The sequence below is a fragment of the Hyaena hyaena genome, unplaced genomic scaffold, assembly GCF_003009895.1.
Source record: "Hyaena hyaena isolate Hyena2069 unplaced genomic scaffold, ASM300989v1 scaffold_188, whole genome shotgun sequence".
NCBI lineage: Eukaryota > Metazoa > Chordata > Mammalia > Carnivora > Hyaenidae > Hyaena > Hyaena hyaena.
Window position 1 is genome coordinate 1,196,784 of NW_024080819.1, and position 25,498 is coordinate 1,222,281.

General features: G+C 38.2%; 1 protein-coding gene across 1 annotated transcript in view; it reads right to left on the reverse strand.

The window, feature by feature from the left end:
* Positions 1–25,498, reverse strand: part of VCAN (versican) — a 114,314-nt gene that overhangs the window by 18,849 nt on the left and 69,967 nt on the right. Inside the window, exons 8-12 of the mRNA XM_039241042.1 lie at positions 19,420–24,663; positions 16,051–16,164; positions 13,284–13,397; positions 8,123–8,281; positions 6,767–6,849 (exon numbers count right to left, since the gene is read on the reverse strand). Of these exons, the coding sequence (XP_039096973.1) occupies positions 6,767–6,849; positions 8,123–8,281; positions 13,284–13,397; positions 16,051–16,164; positions 19,420–24,663 (5,714 nt within the window). The remainder of the gene's footprint in view (positions 1–6,766; positions 6,850–8,122; positions 8,282–13,283; positions 13,398–16,050; positions 16,165–19,419; positions 24,664–25,498) is intronic.

Genomic DNA, 25,498 nt, shown 5'->3' on the forward strand with positions numbered 1-25,498 from the left:
CAAAAGGCACCTTTTTTTTTTTGCAAACTCTGTCAGAACCATCAAGGGGCAAGGTGAGCTGGTTAGAGCTAGACAATAAGACATTTATGGTTCTGTGAATTAGTAACTTGTTTGAGAACTTCCTGAAGAGATTCAGACAAGTGCAGAGGAGAGGAAGGCTTTCTGTTTTCTCCAATGGTACCACACAATGAGAACGGGGCTGTGACTACTTCCGGGGAAGCTGACAAGCCAGCAGCCTTTCAGGGCTTGCCTGAGTGCAGACAAAATAGACATGATAGAAGGAAAACATGAAAGAGATGTAGAAAAGGATTTTTTGTTTGTTTTTGTTTTTGTTTTGTTTTGTTTTTTGCCAAACAAATCAAATTCTCCAAAAGCTCCCCAACATTTTTAAAAGGGAACTGGATTGTCAGTTCTATTCAATTCTCAACCTCTGGATAACACTCTCTAAGGTGACATTTTCTTTTGAAGTAACTGCTTCTGATCCACTGAAACATCCGATCCCCAGTGGTGAGGGGTAAGCTTTGTTGGTGGTGCACAAACTCACTAAAGAGAAGAGAGAAAGGACCAAATTCTCCCCTTGTGAGAAGTTTTGCCTGGGGGTCAGAGAGAGGAGGGCGCATGATGCTAACAGCTTTAAATCTCTGAGGTCCATGGGTTGATTTTAAATCACTGGTTCTGGAGATATGCTATAAAAAGTAGTGTCATGAAGGCACTAACAGTTTCCAATCCCTAACTGTGTGATCCATGGACACACTATAGAGTCAGTAGTTGTACAGAAAGTTGTGAAAATGATTTTGCTAGGAAATATATAGGTAGGATGGTATAAATGATTCCCTAGTGTTCCTTGATGTCTGGCTGCCTCTGTGCTTGGAAGAACAGACTCAGATAGAGGATGAATAAATGAACCTCTGTCCTGCCTTAGGCAACCAATTCATTCTCCGTCAACCAATCTATAGAAAATAAAATAACATTCAGGGCTAAGATTTTTCTTTTGCTTGTTCTACTACATTTTGGTTTTGGATGATATGGGTTTTCTAAGTCATTTTTCTTCAGAAAGTATAATGACAGAATATGTGCCTATCTTGAAAAAAAAAAAAAATCCTCCTTCAAAGTTTTGAGTAATTGTTGGTTTCCTAAAGCTTCATGGAAAATCTGCCCTGATATAACTCAAACCTGCAGGGGTGGCAGAGGCTGAAAAGTTTGCTTTCCATTTTTTCTTCCCAGACCTTGTTGTAAGTGTATTCTTGGGACTACCATGGACAAAACTGTCATCATTTCCAGTAAGCACATCTGTTTTCCTCTGGGTTAATAACTTTTGTAAGATGCATTACACTCAGCTATAAATCTACATAGATCTCTCTCTATATATCTATATATCTATATATATCTGTTTGGGGGGATCTTTTTTACACCATTTTTGAAATCTCACCTATTATGTTTTCATGGTTTTCATATTGATACAACATTAAATAAAATATTTAACTAAACAAGAATTGTCACAAAGTGATTCACCCAAAAGACTTAATTGGTCATTTCATGATTCAAAAGATAACAGAATAAGACGGTTGAGCAATGTATAAATGTTAATTATCATTCAGTGGTGCCCAGGTGGCTCAGTCGGTTAAGAGTCTGACTTTGGCTCAGGTCATGATCTCACCACTAGTGGTTCGAGCCCTGGATTGGGCTTTGTGCTATCAGTGTAGAGCGCAATTTGGATCCTCTGTCCCTCTCTTTCTCTGCCCCTCCTCTGTTTGCCCTCATACTCTCTTTCTCTCTCTCAAAAATAAATAAACATTAAGAAATAGTAATTATCATTCAAAAACATTTATTATCTGTTTATGTCAATACTCTGCTAGGTGCTGAAAAAAATAGAAATGAAGGTTACTCCCTGCCTCAGAAAGCTCAGTGTTAGGAAATTAGACCCCACAGGGGTCAGTGGTTAGATGTGAGGAGGACACAAGAGGCTTCTGGAACAAGTAGAGGAGCTCTTGGAGGGAGACTCGAGGCTAAGTAAGGCATTGGAACATTTATTAAATAAAATTAGGGCAAGAGGTGAGAACATTCCAAACACTAGGGCAAGAGTATGCAAAGACCTCAAGAGTTTGATGTCATGGCTTATTCCAGGAACCTTAAGTAGTTTGAGATGATACAGCTTAGGAAGTGGCAGGTAGAATTGGTGGGCTTGATATGCCAGGCTCATAATTAGAATTTTATAATGAAAGCAAGAGGAAGATATTGCAGGATTTCAAGAAGAGAGTAACAAGAGTTCATGGTAAGGGGACACGCAGGTCATAGGCACTGGGAAACAGATCTGGGGGAAACACTTCAGACTAGTCATTCATTTAACAATTAGGTTAAAGAAAGAACTTAAAAGTCAGCTAAAAGTATGGAAGCTAGATAAGAAATGTTTGTTTAAGTTCGCCAACTTTAATGTGTATTTAACTTGGATAGTTTAACTTAATGTCTTTGAAGACATCACTTGGGTGACAAGTGAAGTAATTCATTATTGAAGTTATTTGTCAGAGTTTCTAATAAAGTACTTAGGGCATCTTACTATTAAGAGATCAATAGTCAAGTTAAAGAATAACTTGTTAGTTGAAAACCAAGGGACAAAGTGAAAGGTGACTAATTATTAGAAAACCTAGTGACAAAATAAAAACTGAAACGTGTTAAGAGAAAATAACCTTCATAGAAATCACAAGGGTAAGGCTAGATCCAATTTCTGCCTGAGTATATTTTTGTGAAACTTACTGGATAAACCACCCAAATGATACAAAAAAAAAAGATTTTGAAGATACAAGAAAAGCAAGAATTTGGCATGTTATCAACGTCATATTATAGAGGCCAATAATGTGGAATGAATCAATCAGAATCAGAAGAACAAGAGCAATTTAGATAACTTGGCCAAATAACATTAATGTAGTATAAGCATATAAATGGACTTAGTCTTGTGATACAGAATAATCATGTTAAATATAATGTAATTATACTGCAAGTTTTGTGGAAGCAAAGTTTAATTATTCTAAGAAAATAAATTATTGAAACTGAAAAACCTAATAGAAACTTGTTTGCTTTTACTGAATTGAAAGGCTGAATAACAAAAGATAATATATGGTAAATATCAAAGGTTCTTTTTGTTTTAATACTGCTCTTCCTCCCAAGAAGAATAAGCTCTAATAAATCTTTCAAACAAAAAATGGGGGCAAAGGGGAGAAGGGAGAAATCACTCTAAAACATAAACAAAGTCCTTAAAATTGCACACAGTCAAGGTAACACCATTTCCAAGTGTAAGCAGATACTGCTTTCCCCAATGTAGAGTTTACTATTAGGGATCTTTTCAAAGACAAGACACTTGGAGTAAACAGCGAAACAAAGAAGAACTATTTTATTCAAAGCCTGCAAACATATGGAACCTGTTAAGGGGATGGTGGCTGCAGAAAGAACTACAAACGAGTTTAAGAGACACCTAGGTTGTGTCAGAAAGGAAGGGATAGAGGCGAGGGTGGTTACAAAAGCAGAGTGGGCCAGAGATCAGTCAGATGGGAGGGAGGCAGGCTGTTGGGCAGATGGTCTTTTCTGTTCCAAAATGTTCAAAGTTAGGGACACTCCTTAGCACACTTTTATTTGACACAAAGAGGGAATTAAGAAGAAACCAAGGGTCTGTCAGAATGCTTTCTAGATATGCTTGTGTTGTTTCTTTGATACGCTTTGCTTGTTTATGTAATTCATCTGCTCGCTTCTTCAAACGGAGGCCCTCGCTTGCTCTCTTCAGAACCCTTAGGTTTCCATGTAAAAATGTGAACTAATTTAGGATAAGGTTCTTGTTTACATTGTACAGCTATCTACATGAGGTTGTTATCTTCCTCTGAAAATTTCCTAGGAAGATCAATATATTTCTCTTTTCAAAGCGCAATTCTTGCTTACTTACCAAGTTTAGGACCAGTCTAGGCCAGGGAAATGGCAATTAAGTTATTTTTTTAATGGTATTTTTCACAGTCCATTTAAACTTAATGGACACAGACCAAAACAAACAAACAAACAAATAAATAAATAAGTAAATACAGTTGAGGTGGCTTGCTTTGCCATAGTGGACTAACGATATCTGATGAATCAAGCTCACCTGAATGGCATCTGACAGGAAAGAAACATTCCCTTAGACCTCACTCAGCTGCCAGCTATAAGTCAATATTCAGTGTCATTAACCAAGCTCATAGGTAGTATAAGGGCCTTGTCCTAGACACCGTAAGAAGTAAAAAGCAGGTGCAGCGCCTGGGTAACTCAGTCGGTTGGGCAGCTGATTTTGGCTCAGGTCATGATCTCACGGTCTGTGGGTTCGAGCCCCTCATCGGGCTCTGTGCTGACAGCTCAGAGCCTGAAGCCTGCTTTGAATTCTGTGATTCCCTTTCTCTCTGCCCCTCCCCCACTCAAACTCTGTCTCAAAAATAAAATAAACATTAAAAATTTAAAAAAAAAGTAAAAAGCAGGCAAGAGAACCACTTCCTTGAAAAGCTGAACTGCTAATGACTGGAGTAAACATCTAGTAACATACAAAAGAATGAAAACATACAAATAAATTCTATATAACCAATGAGAGACTGGAAGTTGGGGACTTGGCCTGACCAGGCCAGGTCAGTATGTAGCCAATGACAGACTTTACATACACCGCACCTGGCCAAATGCTAGGCTCAGAGCAGGAACATACAGGTGCACTTTCAGATAAGCTGTGGTCAAGGTCTTCAAGGAACAAATAAGCACCAACCAGAGCCCCACCTGAATCCTTGGTGTTCTAGCTTTTGTAATACAGTTGGGACCTCGCAGGACCTACACTTATCAGTGGGCTGTGTCTAAGGGAAAGTGTGTGGAAGGAAGACTTAGTGGTGGGTCTTAAGTCTCAAGTCACCCCACAGGACTCAAGTATTCATTCAACAAAAGAAAACTCGTTAAATGCCTATACTATATAAAATACATTAGCAAAATTACAAAAACAGTTTTAACTATCTATAACAACATAAAAGAATCCTTTAATTTTATATTCCCATATTCATTAAGTTAGTAAATCAAAATAGTTTATCTTCAATTAATATTTAAATATAGAAGGGCTCACACCATACCAAACACCATTAATCAAACTAACCAAAATTATCCCTCCTAAAATTATTTATTTTAGCAAAATAAAAATATACAGTTGCAACATCTGCAGATAAACCATCCACTTTGGACAATGAGGAAACAATGAGTATTGATCCAGAGGGTATGGTTCATAGATATTACTGGGAATATATTTTACAGTCTACTTTCCCTATGTTTTCTGCCTCTTGCCAAAGAACCTACTTATGAACCTGAATATGACAAATGACGCTGAATAAACATAGGGAGTGATGGCAGAGAGAGGGTAAGCCAGATTTTATTTTAGGGTTGCTCAAAGCAAAATGTAATAAGAGTATCTTTTCAAGTCAAGGAGGTGCCAGCCAGAATAAAGCATGGCTCTGGAAAGAGGCCTGAGTTCAAATACTAACTTCACCACTTAATAGAATTGTGACTCCGGGCAAAAATCTCAGCCTAACTGGCCTTCCCTTCTTTACCTGTAAAACACTTACTACCTCTCTTAAGGATTATTGTGGGGAACATATATATGCAAAGTGCTGGGTATGGCAACTGACATGGAGATGACCTGAGTGGTAGGTTCATAAGAACAAAGAAAGCTTTCTTGAACAGAGTAGAACTTCCAAAAGCAGAGGTTATTCCCGCCTCTGTTCTAAGACCAACTTTACATTTTGTCAAATTCATGGAATCCAGATGAGTGGAGGGTAATGAATAAAATTTAAGCACCTAAATAATTCACACACAGAAAGAGCTTAAAAATTATTTTTGATTTTTCCTGCTATTCATCTAATTTTGAATTGAATTTACACCTATTATCTAGCCCAGTGGATCTCGACTTGTCTGCATTTTGGTATCACCTGGAGAACACGTGGAACATAGAGCCACCAGAGGTTTTGCTTTAATGAATTTGAGCTGATGCCTAGGCACCAGTTGGTAAATTATGTTTCCCAGGTGATTCCAATGAATATCTGGCACCTAGAAACACTAGTATAGCTAACCACACTAGAACTATTTCCAAAAAAATTACACTCACATGTATTTAGAATAGTGACTCAAAACAGGTTCAGCAGTCCGAAGAATCTTATTGCAGCCTACTCAAAGTTGTGGCCAGTATTACCAAGTCATTCCTTTCGTTAAGAAGCAGAGAAAGCTCAAAACTATATAATTAGTCAGCAGAGGTTGAGTGGAAGAAAGTCCACAAGATCATAGTTCAACAATCTTTTTTAAGATGAAAAAAAAAAAGAGCATTTTGGTTTGGATAAAAATGAGCCATGCCATATACCAGATTTCCAGTGCAAGTATATAACAGGGAAAGCTTTTTTTTTTTTTTTAAAGGCCTTTTCTCTTACATTTGTTCTTTCCCTTTTTCCTTTGAAGCCATAAAAAGCAAAGATAACCATCTGAAAGACAGACTTAAGGCAATTCTGCTGATTATGTGGTTTTCCAGTTCAATGGAATCTGATACGCTCCTCTTTCAAAGAAAGCCACAGTGATCGAGCACTGGTTGTGGGTCAGTTAGCATGGAGATCCATTCTAACACTCATTTATTTCACTGAGTGACCCTGACCAAGTCACTTAACTGGTCTCCAGTCAAATATAACATGCAATCAGCACACAGTAACAAGGTCCAAGGATTGGTATTTTTCATGAGCAGTTAACTTACCAGTGTGCTGCCATCGGTCCAACGGAAGTCATGTTCAAACATCTTGTCATTGAGGCCTATCCACTGATAATCATGGCCCACACCTAAGAGAGGGGAAACAACACAGATATTTTTACTACCTTTCCCATATATGGATGAAATGTATCAAAGAAAATTATTTTCAGAGTGAATCATGCATCCTCTTTCCTGGCTGCAGTTTTATTTAGTTGCTCATAAAAATCTCTCATAGTCTAACTATCTTTTGTTCTTCTGCCCAGTGTGCTTTAAACGCAAAAGCTAATTCACAAACACTGAGAAACATTAAAATATCAGACATAAGAAAATAATTTCCCTAGCAGTTTAGCATAATTAAATATTTTTCCATCCTTACTCATGATAAAAACTTTCCATTTTTTTTTATTAAGCTATGCCATTGGCAAAAATTCAGTGACCTGATAAAATGTGACAGATCATTCCCATGCTAGTCTCACTGTGGAAGCCACATGTTTCTTCTCAAAGCATTTCAAACAGTGAATACCTAGACCAGATAGCCCTGCAAAATTATCTTCAAAAATAACGACTTTCATTGTAGATGAGTCACTGGCAAGAATACCACGCAAAAAAGTTAATAGAACCCCCATCCAAATTGCAAATTAACTATCACACTCCTAAAAGATAGCAGGCGTTATGAGAACATATTTAGCACAGCATCAAACAATGCTTCATAAGCAAAAAAAAAAAAAAAATCCTCCATATTCACTACATAAAAGCCAGCTGCTCTCCGCTTTGTTCTAGTTTAAAGAGTCATTCAACAGCTCTGATAGTAAGTTTCATTAGCTTTCAGTCTCCATTTGTTCATACCCTTAACATGAAGCCCACTTTCTATGGCCTAAAACCATGAGCAGTGTGGATGAGAACCAATTTTGTGCCATGGGTAGGATTAGAGTGCTCTTATACATTCAATTTTAATTAGGGGATAAAAATAACTGGAAGCAGTTTTGTCTTTAACTTTAGACAACATGAGCACATCTTCAAACTAGCAATTATGAAGGCAGCTATCAGAAGGATGAGATGGAACCATAAGAAGGGGGCATTTTGGTAAGTCAAAAACTGATCAAATAGCAATTTCCTGTGACTCAACCTACAGCACACTGTTTCACCTACTGCTGGCAGATTAGGAAATTCTTTCCTATATGAGAGGTGAGCACTTCTCAAAGCAGGGGACTCATGCAGGAGAGAGGCTTTTCAGTAGTTCAGATGAGGCATTTAGTAAATTGAACGGCAACAGAGAGAGTTACTGCTGTTCAGTGAGATGCAGAAAAAACTAAGATGGTGACACTGAGTGAGCTTCAAACCCTGAGTACATTTGGTACATACGGTTCACAAACATCTGTTCCTCATGAGACAGGATGCTTGTAAGATGCGCGCCCTGCAGGCGGCATTCCCGTTCAGCTGCGTCCCATGTGCGCCGATGGGCGAAGTATTTGTAGCACTGCCCTTGGAATTTGTGCCAGCCATAGTCACACGTCTCTGTGTCTGGAAGAAACAAGGCAGGGGCTTATTAAACTCACCTACATCATTCCATCTTGCCTCAGGGATCTACGTGCTAGTAAGAAGACCTAAGCCAATATCAATGCAATGTCTCTGAAATTACATATTAATAAAATTTGATCACAATGATGAGGACAGCATAATAACGATAGCCCAAGTGATTCCTGCCAAGTGGGTGGCTGTACATCTCTGGACTGAAAAGGCAGTATTTTAACTGCAGTTTCCTTGATTAGAGCCAGTTTCAGCAGGAAAGGAAACTGGAAGAGGGGCCAGACAAAACTTCTTAGGCTGAAATGTCTACTGACTCATTTGTGAAGCAACTGGGGCTAAGTCCTTACCAACACAACTTTTCTGAAGAGAATCATTCAAGTGATAAGATAAGAATTCCAGCTAATAGGATTATGAATGCTCTATTTGAAGAAGGACTTCAAAGGCTCTAAAAGTAGTTCCTTTACCACTTCCAGAGAGATAGCTGGGTGGCCACGGGCTCTTGTCAAGTAAGATTTACAAAGAGAGGAAAAAAAATTCTTCATCAGTAGGCAGCTTCTGGGATATAGCTAGGATGGCGTGCCTTTTTCATCAAAGGACAGGAAGTATAGGTAACTACCCATGCAAATGCATCACGATTTTAAGTTGCTTTAGGGTGAAATAACAGAAGTCATATCCCACCACGCCACATACACAGATACATGTATTTATATATACATACATATTTTTTTTTCTCTCCTGTAACAAGCATACTATAACCAGTAACCTGGTGGGAGGAGAACATTTATCCAATATACCTACATTTTATACTGGCAGTGAGCTGCAGCTATAGTTTCTAGATTCTAGATTGGCAGGTTTTAAATATTTTCACAGGAAAGCAGCCTTGCTCATAGCACCACCTTTTCGCTGGCAACCTTCCTTCAGACTCATCCACTCACAACTGGGGTTAAACTGTATGTATTAAATGATGATCGGTGGAAATAATTTTGATTATCATAAAACATATCTCACAAACGTACTGACTGGTTACATGTAAGAACTAAAAAACTGCAAAGTTTATAGAATTTTAGGCACAAAGAAACTTTCCAAATTACCTATTAACCCATCTCCCCTTCCTCTAATCCTACCAGTTGATAAAGGAAACAAAATCCTACTACATGAAATAAGTGTTTGCTTTATAGGTCAGACTTGGTGGCCAAATTGATAGTCAAATTATCTCCTGAGTCTCACACCATTTACTCTCTTTCTACAATTGTGGGAAAGTATGAATTCTGAGAGATTTTAATGTTTTCCTGGCTCTAGGGATTTCGACCATAGTCATACAACAGATGTAGCTTATCTCTGGGAGCAGTCTGCATTTCAGTTTAGTCTATCCAGGCTTGTTGTTAGTTACAGCCAGCTAACTAATTGGTTTAAATAACGTGCACTGGAAGTTTTGAGTTTTATTAAAGTGTTGTTTGGAGACCACCAAACCTCATAGGAATATACTGGAGACACAGCTGGATGGTTTGGTATAAAAGTAGCACTCAGCCCTGAAGAATGAAATGTAATTTGGCTACTTGGATGTAGCAATTTTCCTTTTGCGATATTCATGCGGAAGAATTTAGAGGTGAGGCAGGAGGCATGGGGAGGAAACAAATCTTCATATATGAGGGAGTTAGTTTATAGGGAAGGACAATTGGGAAGAATTTTAGAAACCTCTTACTGCCAAAGTCAATAAGGTGATATTATAAAAGCATAGCTTTCCTTAACCATGAAAATTAATATTTATTATAGGACACAGCTTAAAATTCTAGAGGATCCTTAACTTATTGAATATGATGCTAGAAAAAATTCTTCTATACACTCATATCCTCCATTAACCCAGTGGTTTTAGTCCAGCTTTCTTTCTTTGTCTTTTATCATTAAAATAGATTATCATTAAGTATGTTATCCCCTACACCCAAAATCTCAACTGATCATAAAATTTAGATGCACGACCACATCATTGCTACAAAGCCTTTCTTGGTTAACAGGTGAGTATGTTTCTATCAGAACACAGGTCCAAATTGGGACAGTTTGTTTGTTTGTAGTTTGTTTATGCATGTATGCATGTGTGTATGTATGTATGTGTGTATGTTTGTAAGCATGTGCTTATGTATCTGTGTATGTATGCATTCATTTATTCATCTGTGCTACTGAAGCCATAGATTTATGATCCTGATGATTATGCATATATGTGCAAACACCACTTAACAAACTCTTCATTGAAAAAAAAGCCAAATATCCATATGGGTTTACATAACTTGTATTATTCATGCATTCAATAAATACGTAACGAAGGACTAAGTGTCAAGCAGCATCTCCTAAGGGTGCTATTCTGATAGGGGTTATTGGAAGCAACCTGTTTGTTTTTTAATCTTATCTAAAAATAACAGGATATACATTTCATTTATTAAAAGCAATACATTTAGATGATATTTTCTTAAAAATCATTTGACATATAGAAATTTGTCTTATGCTTTAAGACTACTATAATTTGTAGGTTACAAGAGGAAGATCCAGATTTAGTTTTGCCTGCGTGTGCTGGCTGTGATGAGGGAGAGTGCGACCATTCTTGTTCATGGCTACGGAAGCTGAAACTATCACTTTTAAGCAATTTTACTAAAAATGTATACTCTTTATGTCATGTAGGTCACATTTTCAACATTTGTGACATATAGCTTTCAAATCTTAAGAAACCATTAACATTTAGGCACTTCTTGGTGGCAAGCTGTATCACTGACTTTAGTTTGGGGCAAACTGTGTGTACAGAATTGTTTCCATACTGTTCGAAGAGCCTCTTCTAGATTTTATAACCATTATCACTCTACCAACACATGTCCCCTATTCCAGAGTTACTGGGAGTTGGAACGTTACTAATGCAGAGAAGAAAAGGTCAGCTGAAGAAACAACAAAATAGTCATCACTGAAATTTGGATAGAAGACTGTTTAGACAACAATGCTGCTGTTAATGAAAAAAATATTTGTTCTTAGGCAACCTGAAAAGAGGAGAAAAAAAAAAATCTTTCAGTGTCTTGGCAATAAATCACAGGAGCACAGCTGCAATCCAGTAAACAGGCTGGGAGAGCTGTTTCTCAGCAAATAATGTGGATGAAAGCACACTTGCTTCAAGACAAAACAGAATGTGCCCCAAAGCTAGGTGGCACCAGAAATAAGAGGGGAAAAAAAGCAAAACCTTTTTATGATACACATAAATAAAACGCTTATCTATGAGAGTTACTTTAAAGTGTGAAGAAATCAAGAAAAACCTGGGCTTTATAAAGAAGCCTAGGTTCGTTTTCCCACTCTCTAATTTACTAGTTGTGTGACCTTGAACACGTCACTTTTCCTTTCTGAGCCTCAATTTCTGACCCACTTCCCACATAGAAATATGGTCAACTAAACAAAATGATGTACCTATTTATTCCCTGTCAAGATTTATGCTGAGTCACCAAGACTGGGGACCTTGTCTGTTTTGCTCAAAGTTCTACTTTCAGGGCCCAGGACAGTGCCTGGAAGTTAGTAGGTGCTCAGTAAACATTGTTGAATGAATGATTAAAAAAATTTTTTTTAACACTTATTTATTTTTGAGAGAGAGACAGACAGAGCATGAGCAGGAGAGGGACAGAGAGAGGAGACACAGAATCCAAAGCAGGCTATTCAGACTCTGAGCTGTTAGCACAGAGGCTGACGTGGGGCTCAAACCCACAAACCACAAGATCATGACCTGAGCCGAAGTCCAATGTTCAACCTACTGAGCCACCCAGGTGTCCCGAATGAAAGATTTTTTGAACTGCTCCTTGGACTTGAACTAAGGGAAGCCAGAATCATTTTAACATATCTGATGTTTCAAATATCCCACCCTTTTGTTTTCTTTAAAAAATGGTATCTTCCTTACTGTTTTCCTTAAGAAGAGGATCTTTCTTAGTCAATTTGCATATTTACCTTTTAAATTCTAAAACAGACTCATCCTATGCAATAGAGAGAGAGAAAGAAAAAAAAAACTTAAAAAAGGAGCCATCATCCATCCTCTTTGGCAATTCAATACGTGCTGCTTTCAGTTTTGTTCTAACTGTGGTGATGTCTGGATTAACACTGCAAAGCAGAATGTGGGGCCAGACCAATGTGTCTAAGCGTCTAATACATTTTCATTCTGTCTGGTGGAAAGAAAGCTTGGCACTAGATACTTTTTTCAAAGCCAAACCACTGTATGACTTTAAGTAAAGGAAATCGACATTTCAAAGCTGAGGATGCTGAACATGCAATGTGTTTCTGATTGATGACTAAGAAATGTTACCATTAACCACCTAAAATACACTCTCAGGTTGGCTATAAAATACAAATTACAGGGATCATGAGATTCAAGCAATCCTGAACATAGGCCTTTGTTTCATTCAGAAAAAGTAGATGCTTCTTTAGTAAGAAAGCTCCCTGTTGAGCACATTTATTATACCTTTTACTTAATGTTTGCCAAGCCAAACTTAATGTATTCTAACAACTATAACAACTCATTCTCCAGAGATGATTAACTATGAAAAATAGGCCCATTGACTTTCAAGTGCTTAGAAGGAGAAAATAAAGGCAACCAATATTGAATTTGATACTCCTTGGTATAAGCCACAAAGATGGATTAAAGTCAATGCCTAGTTTGTCCTCAGGAAGAATACTTATAACAATGTTCCTTTTGTTGGCTAGATGTTCTGAAGTTTAGCTCAGTGTGCCTGTCTGCAATTCTAGGTTATCAACAAAACAGCAGTGATTGAGTCAACACTATTTTTCAGGTGTTTTGAGTTAAAGTCAGACACATAAGAAAACCTAACATAGGTAACCTGTGAATTTCCCCTGCAGGAAAAAAATATGCCATATAGCCAACACTTCTAAAAACACCCAAATAATTATGACAAAAAGCTGTCTGGAAGTAACATTTGAAATGAAACATCAATAATTTTCATCCTAGAAATATTGCAACAGCTCTTACCTTGTTCACAAAGTGCACCAACATAGCTTGGAAGGCAGAGGCACCTGAATGTATTAAAACCATCAACACATGTGGCTCCATTGCGACAGGGGTTAGAATGACATTCATCAAAATCTGAAATAAAATCATGAAAGGCCACAAAAGTATTTTCAGAGAAGGTCAAAGAGTCCCATTTATTTTAAGGTTGCCAGATAAAGAACAGAACAGCCAGTTAAATTTGAATTTCAGATTTAAGAAAATAATAATTTTTTAGTATAAATATGTCTCATGCTATATTTAGGGTCCACTTACAACAAAAATTCATTGTTTTATTTTTTAATCTGAAATTAAAATTAAACTGACCTTCCTGCATTTCATTTGCCAAATCTGGCAACCCTAAGAAAATTTCAAAGTTATTCATAGGAGGGTCATTGTCTCCATTGCTTTTAGATGAGTCACATGAGTGCTGAAACTGATAAAGAATTCTCTGGGCTTTCCACTCTCAATCCTGGCTCCTGCTTTGATTACCTCACCTGTGGAATACCAAAAATATGTAATTGGCCTTCCTGTCTCTGGGCCTTTCCCTTTCCAGTACATCCTTCATTCTGCTGATTGTCATCTCTAATTTACTCTTTGGCTTCCAAAACTTCCATCGATCCTAACTACCCAGGGCAGAGATCTTCCACATTGAGTCCCTGGACCAGCAGCATCAGCATCAACAGAATGTTAGAGATGTTAACACCTCAGACCTACAGAATCAGACCCTGCGGGGGACGGGAACACCAATGATCGGTTTTGTAGAAGCCCTCCACATGATTCTGATGATACCAAAGTCTAAGAATCCCTCTACTAAAATAGGAAGTAATCCCTTGAATTGAGAATCTTCGCAGACATATCCAGATCCAACTTCCTTTCAAGTATTTTCTTCTAATAGATTTCTCTTCCACAAACCCATAAGTAGGCATACCTTAATACTTGCAGTAACTCAAATGCAGTCTGCAGTCTGTGGTGTGTGTACTTATGTTTGCTGTGTCTGAGTCTCCCAAAGCAGCCATCAAAATCCTCCCAACTTTAAGGTCTATATTAAATGCAACTTTTCTATCCAGACCTGTATGATCTGATGAAATTAAGGCTTTATTCCCATTGTACTGCACTGCCACTGAAGATTTAATTAATGCTTATATTAAATAAAGAGTATTCAACTATATAAATATACAAAGTTAATTAAATTTCCAAGAGGTATATAATGTATTGGTACCTAAAAAAATGGCCTTAGTAATGACAGTATTATATAGGAGTGATACCAAACACTTGGTATCAAGTGATGCTTGCTAAGTACCAGCCACTATTCTAAAGCTTCACATAAATGAACTCATTAAATTATTTTCAAGTAAAATAGAATGGGAGGCAAATAGATGTTTTTATACATATATATGTAAATATGATATTTAAGATGTTAGTTATTCCTTAAATGCATTATTTTGCTATTTCTATGTCCCTACTAATTAACACAGAAATAGGGCTTACTAGCTGTATTGACTTTTCTTTTTTGTTAATGCAAGCACTCTTGGGGCACCTGGTGGCTCAGATGGTTAAGCGTCCAACTTCGGCTAAGGTCATGATCTCACAGTTCGTGGGTTTGAGCCCTGGACTCTGTGCTGACAGCTCAGAGCCTGGAGCCTGCTTCAGATTCTGTGTCTCCCTCTCTGCCCCTCCCCTGCTTGTTTTTTTTTTTTTTCTCTCTCTCTCTCTCAAAAATAAATGAATAAACATTTAAAAAATTCATAAGACGAGCACACTTTTAAAATGATTGTTAAGGATTTTATTTCAGTATTTTCGTGTAATCTAAAATGTTGTCCTGGTCTTCTTTACTCAATTGTATGAAAAAACCTTTATGGTACGTCTAAAAGGATGACCTGACCAATGTATTTCCTCTTTTCTCAGAGGAAAGGTCAATATTTAGCCAAATCAGAATGGGGGTCATTTTTTTATATATATAAAGAAAAGGGAACCTAAATAAGAATGAGAGTGAAAGGAACTGATTTAGTAAAGACACAATATACTCCTTGAAACACAAAAAATAGGACAGAAACCTCACAACTTCTTCAGTTAGAGGTGGGTTAGGCTGGCATCTGAGACCACCGAGGGCCCATTCCACCTCAAAAGAGCGAGTTAGCTCAAAACACAAAAACTAAACTCTCTAATTTTTAAATGTTTATTTATTTAAATATGTTGAGAGAGTGAGAGGGAGCACAAGCAAGGGAGGGGCAAAGAGAGGGGGACAGAAGGTCCAGAGTAGGCTCTGTACAGGCAGTGGAGCCCAATATGGGACTAGAACTCACAAACCTTGAGATCATGATCTGAGCCAAAGTCAGACGCTCAACTGACTGAGCCACCCAGGTGCCCCAAAACTCCCTAAGTTTTAAGTTCAGCTTTCTAAAATTATTTTGTATTTAAATTGATTGCTGAAATGTCAATTGAGGGAAATAGATTAAAATATTTCCTTACTATTTATGCAACTTTCCATTTGTAAAGCCTACCTAGAAAAAATGTAAAAAGACAAAATAAGTCACTTCAGTAAGCTTTACTGAGTTTTGGGTATATTAACAAAATTCAGTAAATACCTATCTCCATTTCCCAGACTCTACTTACATTCTCTGATTTTAATGTCATTTAACAAATAATTCATCCACACATGGGTTTTTCTGAAATCCTTTGAGCAGTATAAATTCTGCCCCAATATATCTTCCGGAAAAACATCACACTCTTTCAGGCAAGAACATCTTACCAAGTTCACACTGGTCGCCACTGAATCCTGGCACACAGGTACATACATAGGAAGTTTCAGTAGGATAACAGGTGCCTCCATTAAGGCACGGGTTTGTTTTGCAACGATCAGGTCCTACCATGTTCAGGAAAGTAAGAAAAGCAATTAGGCTCATATCCAAGTTTCAGTACATTTAGCGTAAATTGCAACTTATTGCTACCATAATATAAGCTTTACCATAGCAATTTAGATACTACACATAAAAATTAACATTAACTTTACTCTCTGGAGTGTTTCTTGGCATTATAACTAATTGTTACGAATTGATCTACTCATTTCTGGGATTCAGTCATCATTATTTTTACACAAGATTTTGTACAGTATCTGGCAACTAATATATTCTACTGCAGATTTAGTTGGCATGATAATGGCAATTGATTTTAGTCAAAAATGATTACACGTATGTGCACAGTGAATGGAAAATGTATTCTTTTAAACGAGGTTAGTTCATGTGAAATGGCTGGGTACACAGAACATGCATTCTTTTTAGCAGTTTGGCTGGTTATCATCATTTGAATTATTATGCCTTTTACCACTTAATGCTCAGAAACTGTTTTTCTTCGAAAGTGTGCACTGAAGTCTCTTCTGCTACATTAATATGCTTTTTCCAAAAACACGTTCCAAATGTACTCCTTTAAACTATACTTGAAGAAAAGCAACACATCAATTAAACTCTACTGTATAAAAACAAACCCAAGACAAACACCTCACCTAAAATGAAACCCCCCAATTTTTTGAAACCTCAAAGTTTTATTACAGTTTTCTTATTAAGACACAAATAAAATCAACACTCCTAGAAGATAAATGTAAAGGCAACAGACACAAGTTTATGAGAAACCCTTTAAAATTTGTTTTCTAAATGCAAATACTTTTACAATATTTTGAGCACATATATTCTTCCATAATACTGATTGGATAATTATATTTACCCAAATCACTTATATTTATTATTTGAATACTTTTTCCAGATCACCTCTGTTTCAAAATGTTCAAAAGTACAGATAAGAGTTGGAGGTTCTACAAAATAATTGACATAAATAGGAGATATTTGGATGACAATCTGTATTTTCAAGAATCTTGAGTCCCGAAATCCTGAAATAATTATACATTAAAAAAAGATGTCTAGTCATGAAACACAAACTTAGGAATATTCGAATAAGTGAGCACTGCTGTGAAAGATAACTGGGCCTTTCCATACAAGAAAGTCAAACTCCAACTTTCTGAGTGTTAAGTAAATCCTAGACTATGAGAAAGACTTGACAGATAATATACTCGCCTGTGGGGGTTCAACATTATAATCAGATGCTTACACTTACTCCAAAAATGACCCCAGTTATTCGAAGACACTTTTTCCTAGAGTTCTAAAAATATGTAAAATTTCCCTAGACATTTTAGCCTTCTGCCTTTGAAAGTACACTGCTTATAGGTCAAGACTGCCATCAACAACACGTCTACATGCTGCCCTCAATGCAAAACCAGAGTGACACGTATGCAATAGTGCTTGATAAAACTGTGCTGTGCCACACAACTATGAAGTGGTATTATTATTCCCACCCCAGACTCCAGGCATCATGCTGAGAGTATAGGACAAGGACTTGGCAAGAAAGTGGGGCTTTCTGTGATCTTCAAGTAGTTTAGATTAGGAGAAAAGTTTTGTTTTGACAAATTTTATTCTCCCCTAAACAGTTTGTATTACTCCTTGAAAGCTGAACCTGCAAAAGATAGACCAGGCAATCCAATATGAGCTGCTGTTTACCAAATTCGCCTGAAGTGACAATTTGCTGTGCAATGAAGACGCAAGCTCTAATTCTAGGTAAACACTGTGGGCTAGATCACTGGCACACATTTCTCATTCATTTGCCAAACTTAATTCTCTCTCTATGATTCACCAATGATTTCTGAATTATATTTTCACCAATCTGAAGTATTTTCAACACAATTCCAAAAGAATATATTGGCCAGATTACTAGGTTATCATTTACAGATTAAATAGAGAGTGAAAATAAAAAATTCCATCAACCACCTTGGTTTTATTCAGAAAATACTTGGAGTCATTTATAAAAGTTGCACTTTATGATTATTTGATTCTATGTGAAGTACGACAAGCTGAAGCATTAATGGTACAAAAGATAACACTGAGACGATCAGGAGAATAATTCTAAGTATAGCCATGCTGTAAAACATATTCATTAAAATAAAACATTTTCAACAACACAGCCTTTGAGGTACTAATTTTTTTCCTTTTTCTAAGTAGTGGGTAGGTGGTAATGGATATTTGTGGATTCCACTGACATTGTTATTTTAATAACATTACTGGAAAATACCATTAAACCTCTCGATATTATCAAGCTAGATTAAAAGGAAAATAAATTCTACAAAGACAATATCCCAAGGTTTCTGGTTTACAAGTCGTTAAATATTAATTATTCACTTTTATACTACATTAATAGGAAACCAGCAAAGAGCAATGAGAAGACGATGGACTTTGTGGTGGGGTTGATCTGGGTTCAAATCCTACCTGTGCTATGGCGTGTTTGGTATGCAATCCTGGGCAAATTATAGAACTTCTCTGAACATCCAACTCCCCCGGATTTAAGTTGGGATAATAATAAGGGGGTGATGGTAATAATAATGCAGCATTCTTGTGAAGGTCAAATGAGAGAGTTTATATGAACCAGTATCAAAGTCATGTTTTCTAACCATTCAGTTAAAAAGCAGAAACCTTCTATTGACAGGCAGGGCATAAATACATATCCACTCTGGCTAGGTACTGTGTTAGAAGCATTATGTGGACTATCTGGAGTAAGGAAATTACATAAAAGTATGGGCTGATAACTGATACTGCACAAACTATGTGAATGTTTATTAGAGTTATTTGCTACTCTCAAATTCTAAAGATCTGACAGATTTTGATAGAGCCATAATAGCACCTGTCAATGAGAGATTTTTAAAAATGGGATTTTTTTTCCCGTTTTTAAACTAAGATGTATAACTTCAGAGTATATGACAAAGCAATATTTCAATTATGGGTAAGAGCAAATAGAATTTTTACACCATTAACAATTTCACTTTTCCAAGCTCGTAATTATATGTTGTTTCTAAAACCCAGAAAAATACAAAAAAAATATCTATAAAGCCCAGAAATAATCTGTACTTACTTTCTTTGCATCTAATTATGGACTTAATACTGTGGCCTGTTCTGGTGTTATGTGAATAATATAAAAATCTCCACTGATTTAATACTGCAGTAAAAATTATATACATATATATTTTAGGACCAAGGGACTGTTTCCGAGTTTGGAAACAGATTTATCAATGTTGTGACCTTACCTGGTAAATAGACTGCTGTGCCTTCCACTGACTCTTCATTAATGCCAATCAGGAAACTGGTTTCATTAGAAGTTTCCAGAAGGGAAAATGATGGTGTTGCAAGCTCAGTATTTAACTCTGCAATGCTTACTGTTGGCTGATTACTGTAATCAAGAACTCTTGGTGATACTTGCTGCTCTGATGTTGCTACTGTGAGATCCTCCCCTCTGATCAAACTTGCTTGTGTTTCAGGGTTTATTTCCAGAGATGAAGAAATGGTGGGCCTCTCAGAAGGCTGTGGGCTGGGCTGAGGCAGGACATCTGCCTCAACTTCATAAATTGCAGAAGCAGAAGTAGAATGTGGCCACAGTGTAGCACCTTCTAACTTAATTTCACCTGCAGTTGTGGCCACAGTTCCAGCCTTGGGTGTTCTACTACTGGGAAACACCTTCACTGTTTCTCCAGAAAGTTGAATGTTGGTTTTGTTTTGGGAATCTTGGAGAATCTCAGTTCCTTCTTCAGCAATCAGTTCTGTGGGAGAAGCTTCCGTTTGTTCTAAAAATTTATGATTCGCTCCATCTTCTGAAGGTTCTAGTCCAGTGTCAGAAGATAAGGATGGAGGATCGGTCATGTGAAAGAACTCTTCATTTGATGATGTGAAAGTCACTTCAGTATCTGCAAGTCTTCCTGGAGACATGGAAGATGTGTTGGCATCTGTACCTGGAAGTGCACTTGCCTGGGGGCCCTCTGCATTTTCAGAGGCTCCACTGCCTACGTAGACAGTGAGTGGAGATGAAGGTGTCTGAGAAGACAACTTTGCAAAAGCTGTAAGTGCTGATGATGTATCAGTGTAATCTGAGGGATTGGATCCTTCCATCACATTAGATGCCTCGGTGAAACTCTGAGCCATGAGGTGGATAGTACCGATACTTACATAGGGTGTAGGATCTATCAGTGCCTCCTCAGCTCCCGATGAGAATTCTGGCTGAAAAGAAGGACCTACGTATTTCTTTTTTTCATACTCATCCTGTGTCTCCAAATGGCTCAATGTGGATATTACTTCACTTTGGTCTGCAATAGCTTGACCATCAGACAAAGTACTTGATTCAAAGATATCATCTAGGGCTTTTGCTTCAATTTTTGGTTCTTCAATCTCTGGATTAGCTGTGGCAGATGTACTAGGAAGAGGCAGAGATGTTGCTGTGGGAAGCAAAATATCTAATTCCGTTTCTATGCTAGGAACAGGGATCCCAGTTGTGAAGAGAGAGGCCATGTGATCTAAGTGGCTTCTGTCTTCAGAAGTCATTGATTCATTATGTGTTTTCTGAGTGTAGTTAGCCAGAAGAATATCACCAGAGCCCTCAAAGTTTTGATCAGTTAAAGAAAGGTTATGAGCTGCCTCATACTTCTCTTGAACTTGAACGCTTTCTTCACTACTGCCGTGTGGTCCTGATAGTGCCTCTGGATCTATGTCTGTTTGCATTCCAAGGATGTCTTCATATACAGGTTTAGTGTGATCTATATCTATGATAGTATTTTTATCTGACGTCAGCTCATGGAGAATTCCAAGGATGGTACTTTCTGTAATTGTCAGTAATAAATCCTTGTCCTCTTTATCCAGATCTATAATAATGTTTTCAGTGGCTTTTCTTCTGTTAGGTTTTATGGTAGAATCCTCAAATTCTCTGAAATGGTCTTGGAAACTATCTGCAGCACCTTCTGTGGACTTCTCATGTGACACTGTACTTGACACTGTGCTAGTTGGATCAGGGGAGCTTTCATTGGGCTCTAAATGAAGAGGCAGCAACATTGAAACTGTTGGGAATCCATTAACAGTAACAGCTTTAGTGCTTGGAACCTCAGGATGTTTTTCCAGGGATCTATCAGAAACAAATGCAGTGCTTCCTTGCCTGGTTGACTGAGTAGTTCCAAAAGTGTGGACTAAATCAACCATATCCAGTTCCCCAGATCCCTCTCCAGAATGTTCATAAAGCAAATCAGATGGTTTTGGTGCTGATGTAACAAATCCTTTGGCCATTTCAAGACTGTAAGTTCTAGCCAGAAAATCAGAGGGAGGGGTTGCCATGTCTTTTGTTTCTGCTATTGAAGAATTCTCATTAGAGACTTGTTCAGTCATTGGTTGTGGTCTACTGGTCTGGATTTCTTCTGCCCAACTGTGAGTCTGACTCTGAGGATGTTCAGTATCTGTGGAGAAAGTGAGAGGTGCCATAGAGGGTCCCTCAGTTCTGGTGACACTTAAAATTTCTAGTAAAGTCATGCTAGACGCTGTCTCACTATTTTCAGAGAGGTTGTCTGTCTTGGAAATGAGTGGTCTAACTTCCTTTGCTACATATTCCATCCCCTTATTATCTTCATTTGTATCACTTATGAGGCTGGTTTCTAAATTCTCCATTTGAGAAACCTGAGGATATAATGTGCTAATGACTGGTTCCGTTTCAGTGAAATTCACTGATACTGCAGTAGCCAAAACTTCTTCTCCTGATCCCAGTCCAGAGAATAAAATATCAGTATCAGACTCTTTAATTATTGGTCTCATGACTTTGGGGAAAGGTTTTACATTTTCCTCCTTTTTGATTGGGGAATCTGTGAGTACACTTTCAGTGGCTACAGATTCAGTCACTGAGGTAGTAGCTAAGAAAAAATGGGAGTTTTCAGTAACTTCGGGGACAGCAGTATAAGATGCCAAGCCCTTTGCCTCTGGATTTGGAGTAGATACATCAGCTAAGGAAATGCCTTCCTCCTCCATTTCCTCATCAGAACCGTACGTTTTCTTTGTTGTTAGCATAGAGTAATCTGTGGCTTGGAGTTCGGGTTCAGTAAATGTTTGTGAATAAAAAACTGTTTGTTCTGGTGCAACAGAGCTTTGTGGGGATTCAGAAGATTTTTGCTCTTGCATCTTTTCCTCTGATGCTGTCTCACTTTCAGTTCCTTGTCTCACAGGGTTGATTTCTTGTGTGGACCATAATTTGGCTGGTGCCATAGTCTGGGGAAAGTTGGCTGAAACTGTGACACCGGCTTTCACTCTCCCCTTTTCTGTTGCAGCTTCAGTACCTTCAATTTCTGATGTTGGTAAAATGGTGGATCTTGTATCAGCTTCATTAATAGTGCCTTCTTCTCCCAATCGTTGGCCAATAAATGGAGAATCTGTATTAGAAACATTTCCCACAGCACTGGGAAACACTTGGTCCATGGAGCTGCTTACTGAGACCAATTGCTCACCCGAGCCCTCAGCTGAGGCTGTGAACTCTTCCCAAGGGAAGTCAGCAGTGCTGACCACGGTGCTACTGGGTCCTTCTGGGTTGGCTCTGTAGCTGTTGTGATCTGAAGTAGGTATTACAGACGATGACGAAATCTGGGTATCCTTCAATACTGCATCCCCAGAGCCTTCCATCATTACTCTTTCTTCTTTTGCTATGGGATAAGTTACCGTTGAATATTCTCTCAAGTCACCACTGAAATCTTCTTCCAAAGGAAAATCTGGAGAAAAGCCCTTTATCTCTGCCTCATGATGTTGTTCTCTTGAGATCTCTGAAATCAAATTTTCTTTGGATGTCTGGCTGGTAATTTCAGCAGCCTCTCTGTCCATTACAGTAGTCAAAACTAATTCTGTTGGCTCAGAAGGGAGTATAGTTTCCACATGGGGAGACAAAGTGCTAGCTGCTTCCTTTTTGGTTTGAATTTCAGACTCAAAATTTAATGAAAATGAAGAAACAGTGGTGGTTTCTGGGTCGGCAGCAGCTTCTCCAGAGCCCAGTTCCACAGAGAGAGAGTTGGGGCTATCGGGGACAGTGGACGGCCCTTCTTGAACCGAACGGTGACTGCTACTGCTGGGCTTAGCAGTCTGTTCCCCCAGACTGTCTAAAACATTTGTTTCTGTAAAGACAAGAGTAGACCTTGCCATTTCTTTTTCAGACTGTGTGGGTTTTGTCGAGGACATAAAACTGCTCCTGGCTGTAGATGCTGAACCACTAGATGTAGCTTCATTTGAGCTTTCTAATTCAGAGGGTAAAATCAATTGATCTGATCTCTGTGTAGATGAATGTACCTGAACTGTAGCAGCTGTGACTGTAGATCCAACCTCCTCGTCTTTTCCCTTCTTTCCTCCAAGAGATGTACTGAAAACCCACTCAGAAGTGTCTGTTTCCCCTGTAAATTTTGTAGGCACCACTTCTGCAGACAGTTGTTGAGAGACCGAATCAAAGGTGGTTGCAGGAACATCAAAAACACTTTCCGTGATCATGATCTTCCCAGCGTCTAAGGTAACGAGTGTGTCTGTAGTATTGCTCCGTGACAAATCAGTTGTTATGATGAACATTTTATCTTTATCTTCTTCTGCTTCTCCAGAGCCTTCTGGAATTGGAATTGAAGGGCTGCCCGAGAGCTCTGCACTTTCCCCAGGGGTTATTTCCGCCCAGCTTTCTACAGTGGACAGTGGGTCATCGGGGAGGGCGTTTCCTGAGAAGGTAACTGATATTCCCTCTGAAACATCTGCTGACACAGAACTTGGAACTGTACTTGGAGTATATGTGACAGAAGTGCTTTTTTCTGCCTCTTTGCCAAATGTTACTTCGGTAGCCCTCAAGAAGACTAATTTTTGAGATTCTTGGTCAATGGCAGCATCTCCTGAAGATTCTTCAGAAAAAAGGGGTACAGGTTCTATGTGTTCATCGACCAGATTATCAAATTCAGGCCCTCTCTCTGTAACTGATTCTGGCCCCTCTGTGGTTTCTCCTTCATGCAATGGGACTGTAGGAAAAACATCAGGCTCACCACTTGAAAAATGTTCTGGTGTTTCAGGGTAAGTCTCAGGTTTCCATGTAAGTTCAAGCGACTCAGTTGTCTCTTTTGATTCATTGGGTTGCACAGCAGTAGACTGTCCAGTTTCGGCTATCACAAACTGATGCGTTTCCCTTTCACTGCTGTCTGAAAAATTTTGAGAAGGTGCAACACTCTCAAACTGGCCACGCCTAGCTTCTGCTGTTTCTGGGTCCTTGGGGACAGTGGTGACGAGCTGTTTCCCATTTATGTACTGCACTGACGGGGTTGTCGTGACGTCAGTAACGTTTGTACATTCTTCATCTTCCTCTTCATCTTCTTCACTGTGGTACAGATCTATTTCAATTATCTCAGGTAAAAGTTCAGCACTTAGATTGTGCTCTGGGTCTGTTTCTTCACTACAAGGTTCATCTTCTTTAGATTCTGAATCTATTGGATGACCAATTACACTCAAATCACTCATTCGACCTGAAAAAAACAAAGAGTTTTCACAACACTTGAATAGAAGATTTGGCAGTGTACGACAGAAGAAATCGATAGCAAGGCTGGCTGATTAAACTCACACACACAAAGAAAGGATTCGAATCTTTTCACACAAAAGGCAATCACCCTTCTACACATGGTTCTCAGTCTCCAAATTTGCGGATTCACATTAACAACAAGAAAAAATCCATTTTAAAGTGGTAGAAACAGGTTATGAAAACTCTTCAACACACTTAACAAAGCAATGTCCTTAAAATAAAACAAGGAATCACAAATATACATTGTCATTGTGAAATGTGGGGAATTCACATGTGTGTGAACTGAAAAAAAAAAAAAAAGAAAAATTAAGACGATTTCACCAGATCATCAGAAAAAAGTACGTGATTAGTGTTTTATGTAAGGGGATGCTTAGACACCCTCTATTCACTAAGAAAATGTGAAGAGTCCTTCTCTTGCCCAAATCTGTCCTAGAGAAAACTGTTTTCAGAACAGTAAAGAAGAGGTTTCCTTATAGCATTTTCCCAGTGCAACAACCTCTCCTCAGTATAAGAATGAGGCAAGATTTAGCTGCACACGCTGCACCCATATCCCAGAAACAAGGGCAGGAAGCCCTGGGTGGGGGGCAGGGGGCAGCAGGGTTCTGTGCAGGACAGCTCACTGAAAACACCAGGAAGAAAGAGCCCTCCATACTTTATACCTTTGTGCTTTGTGAGAAGTGATCCGGATTGGGTCAGTTATAGTTCTTATTAACATTTTATCAAAAAAAAGTTTAGGGGTCACATCTGAACATTTGAACTAGCATATTTCACATAAGATGTAT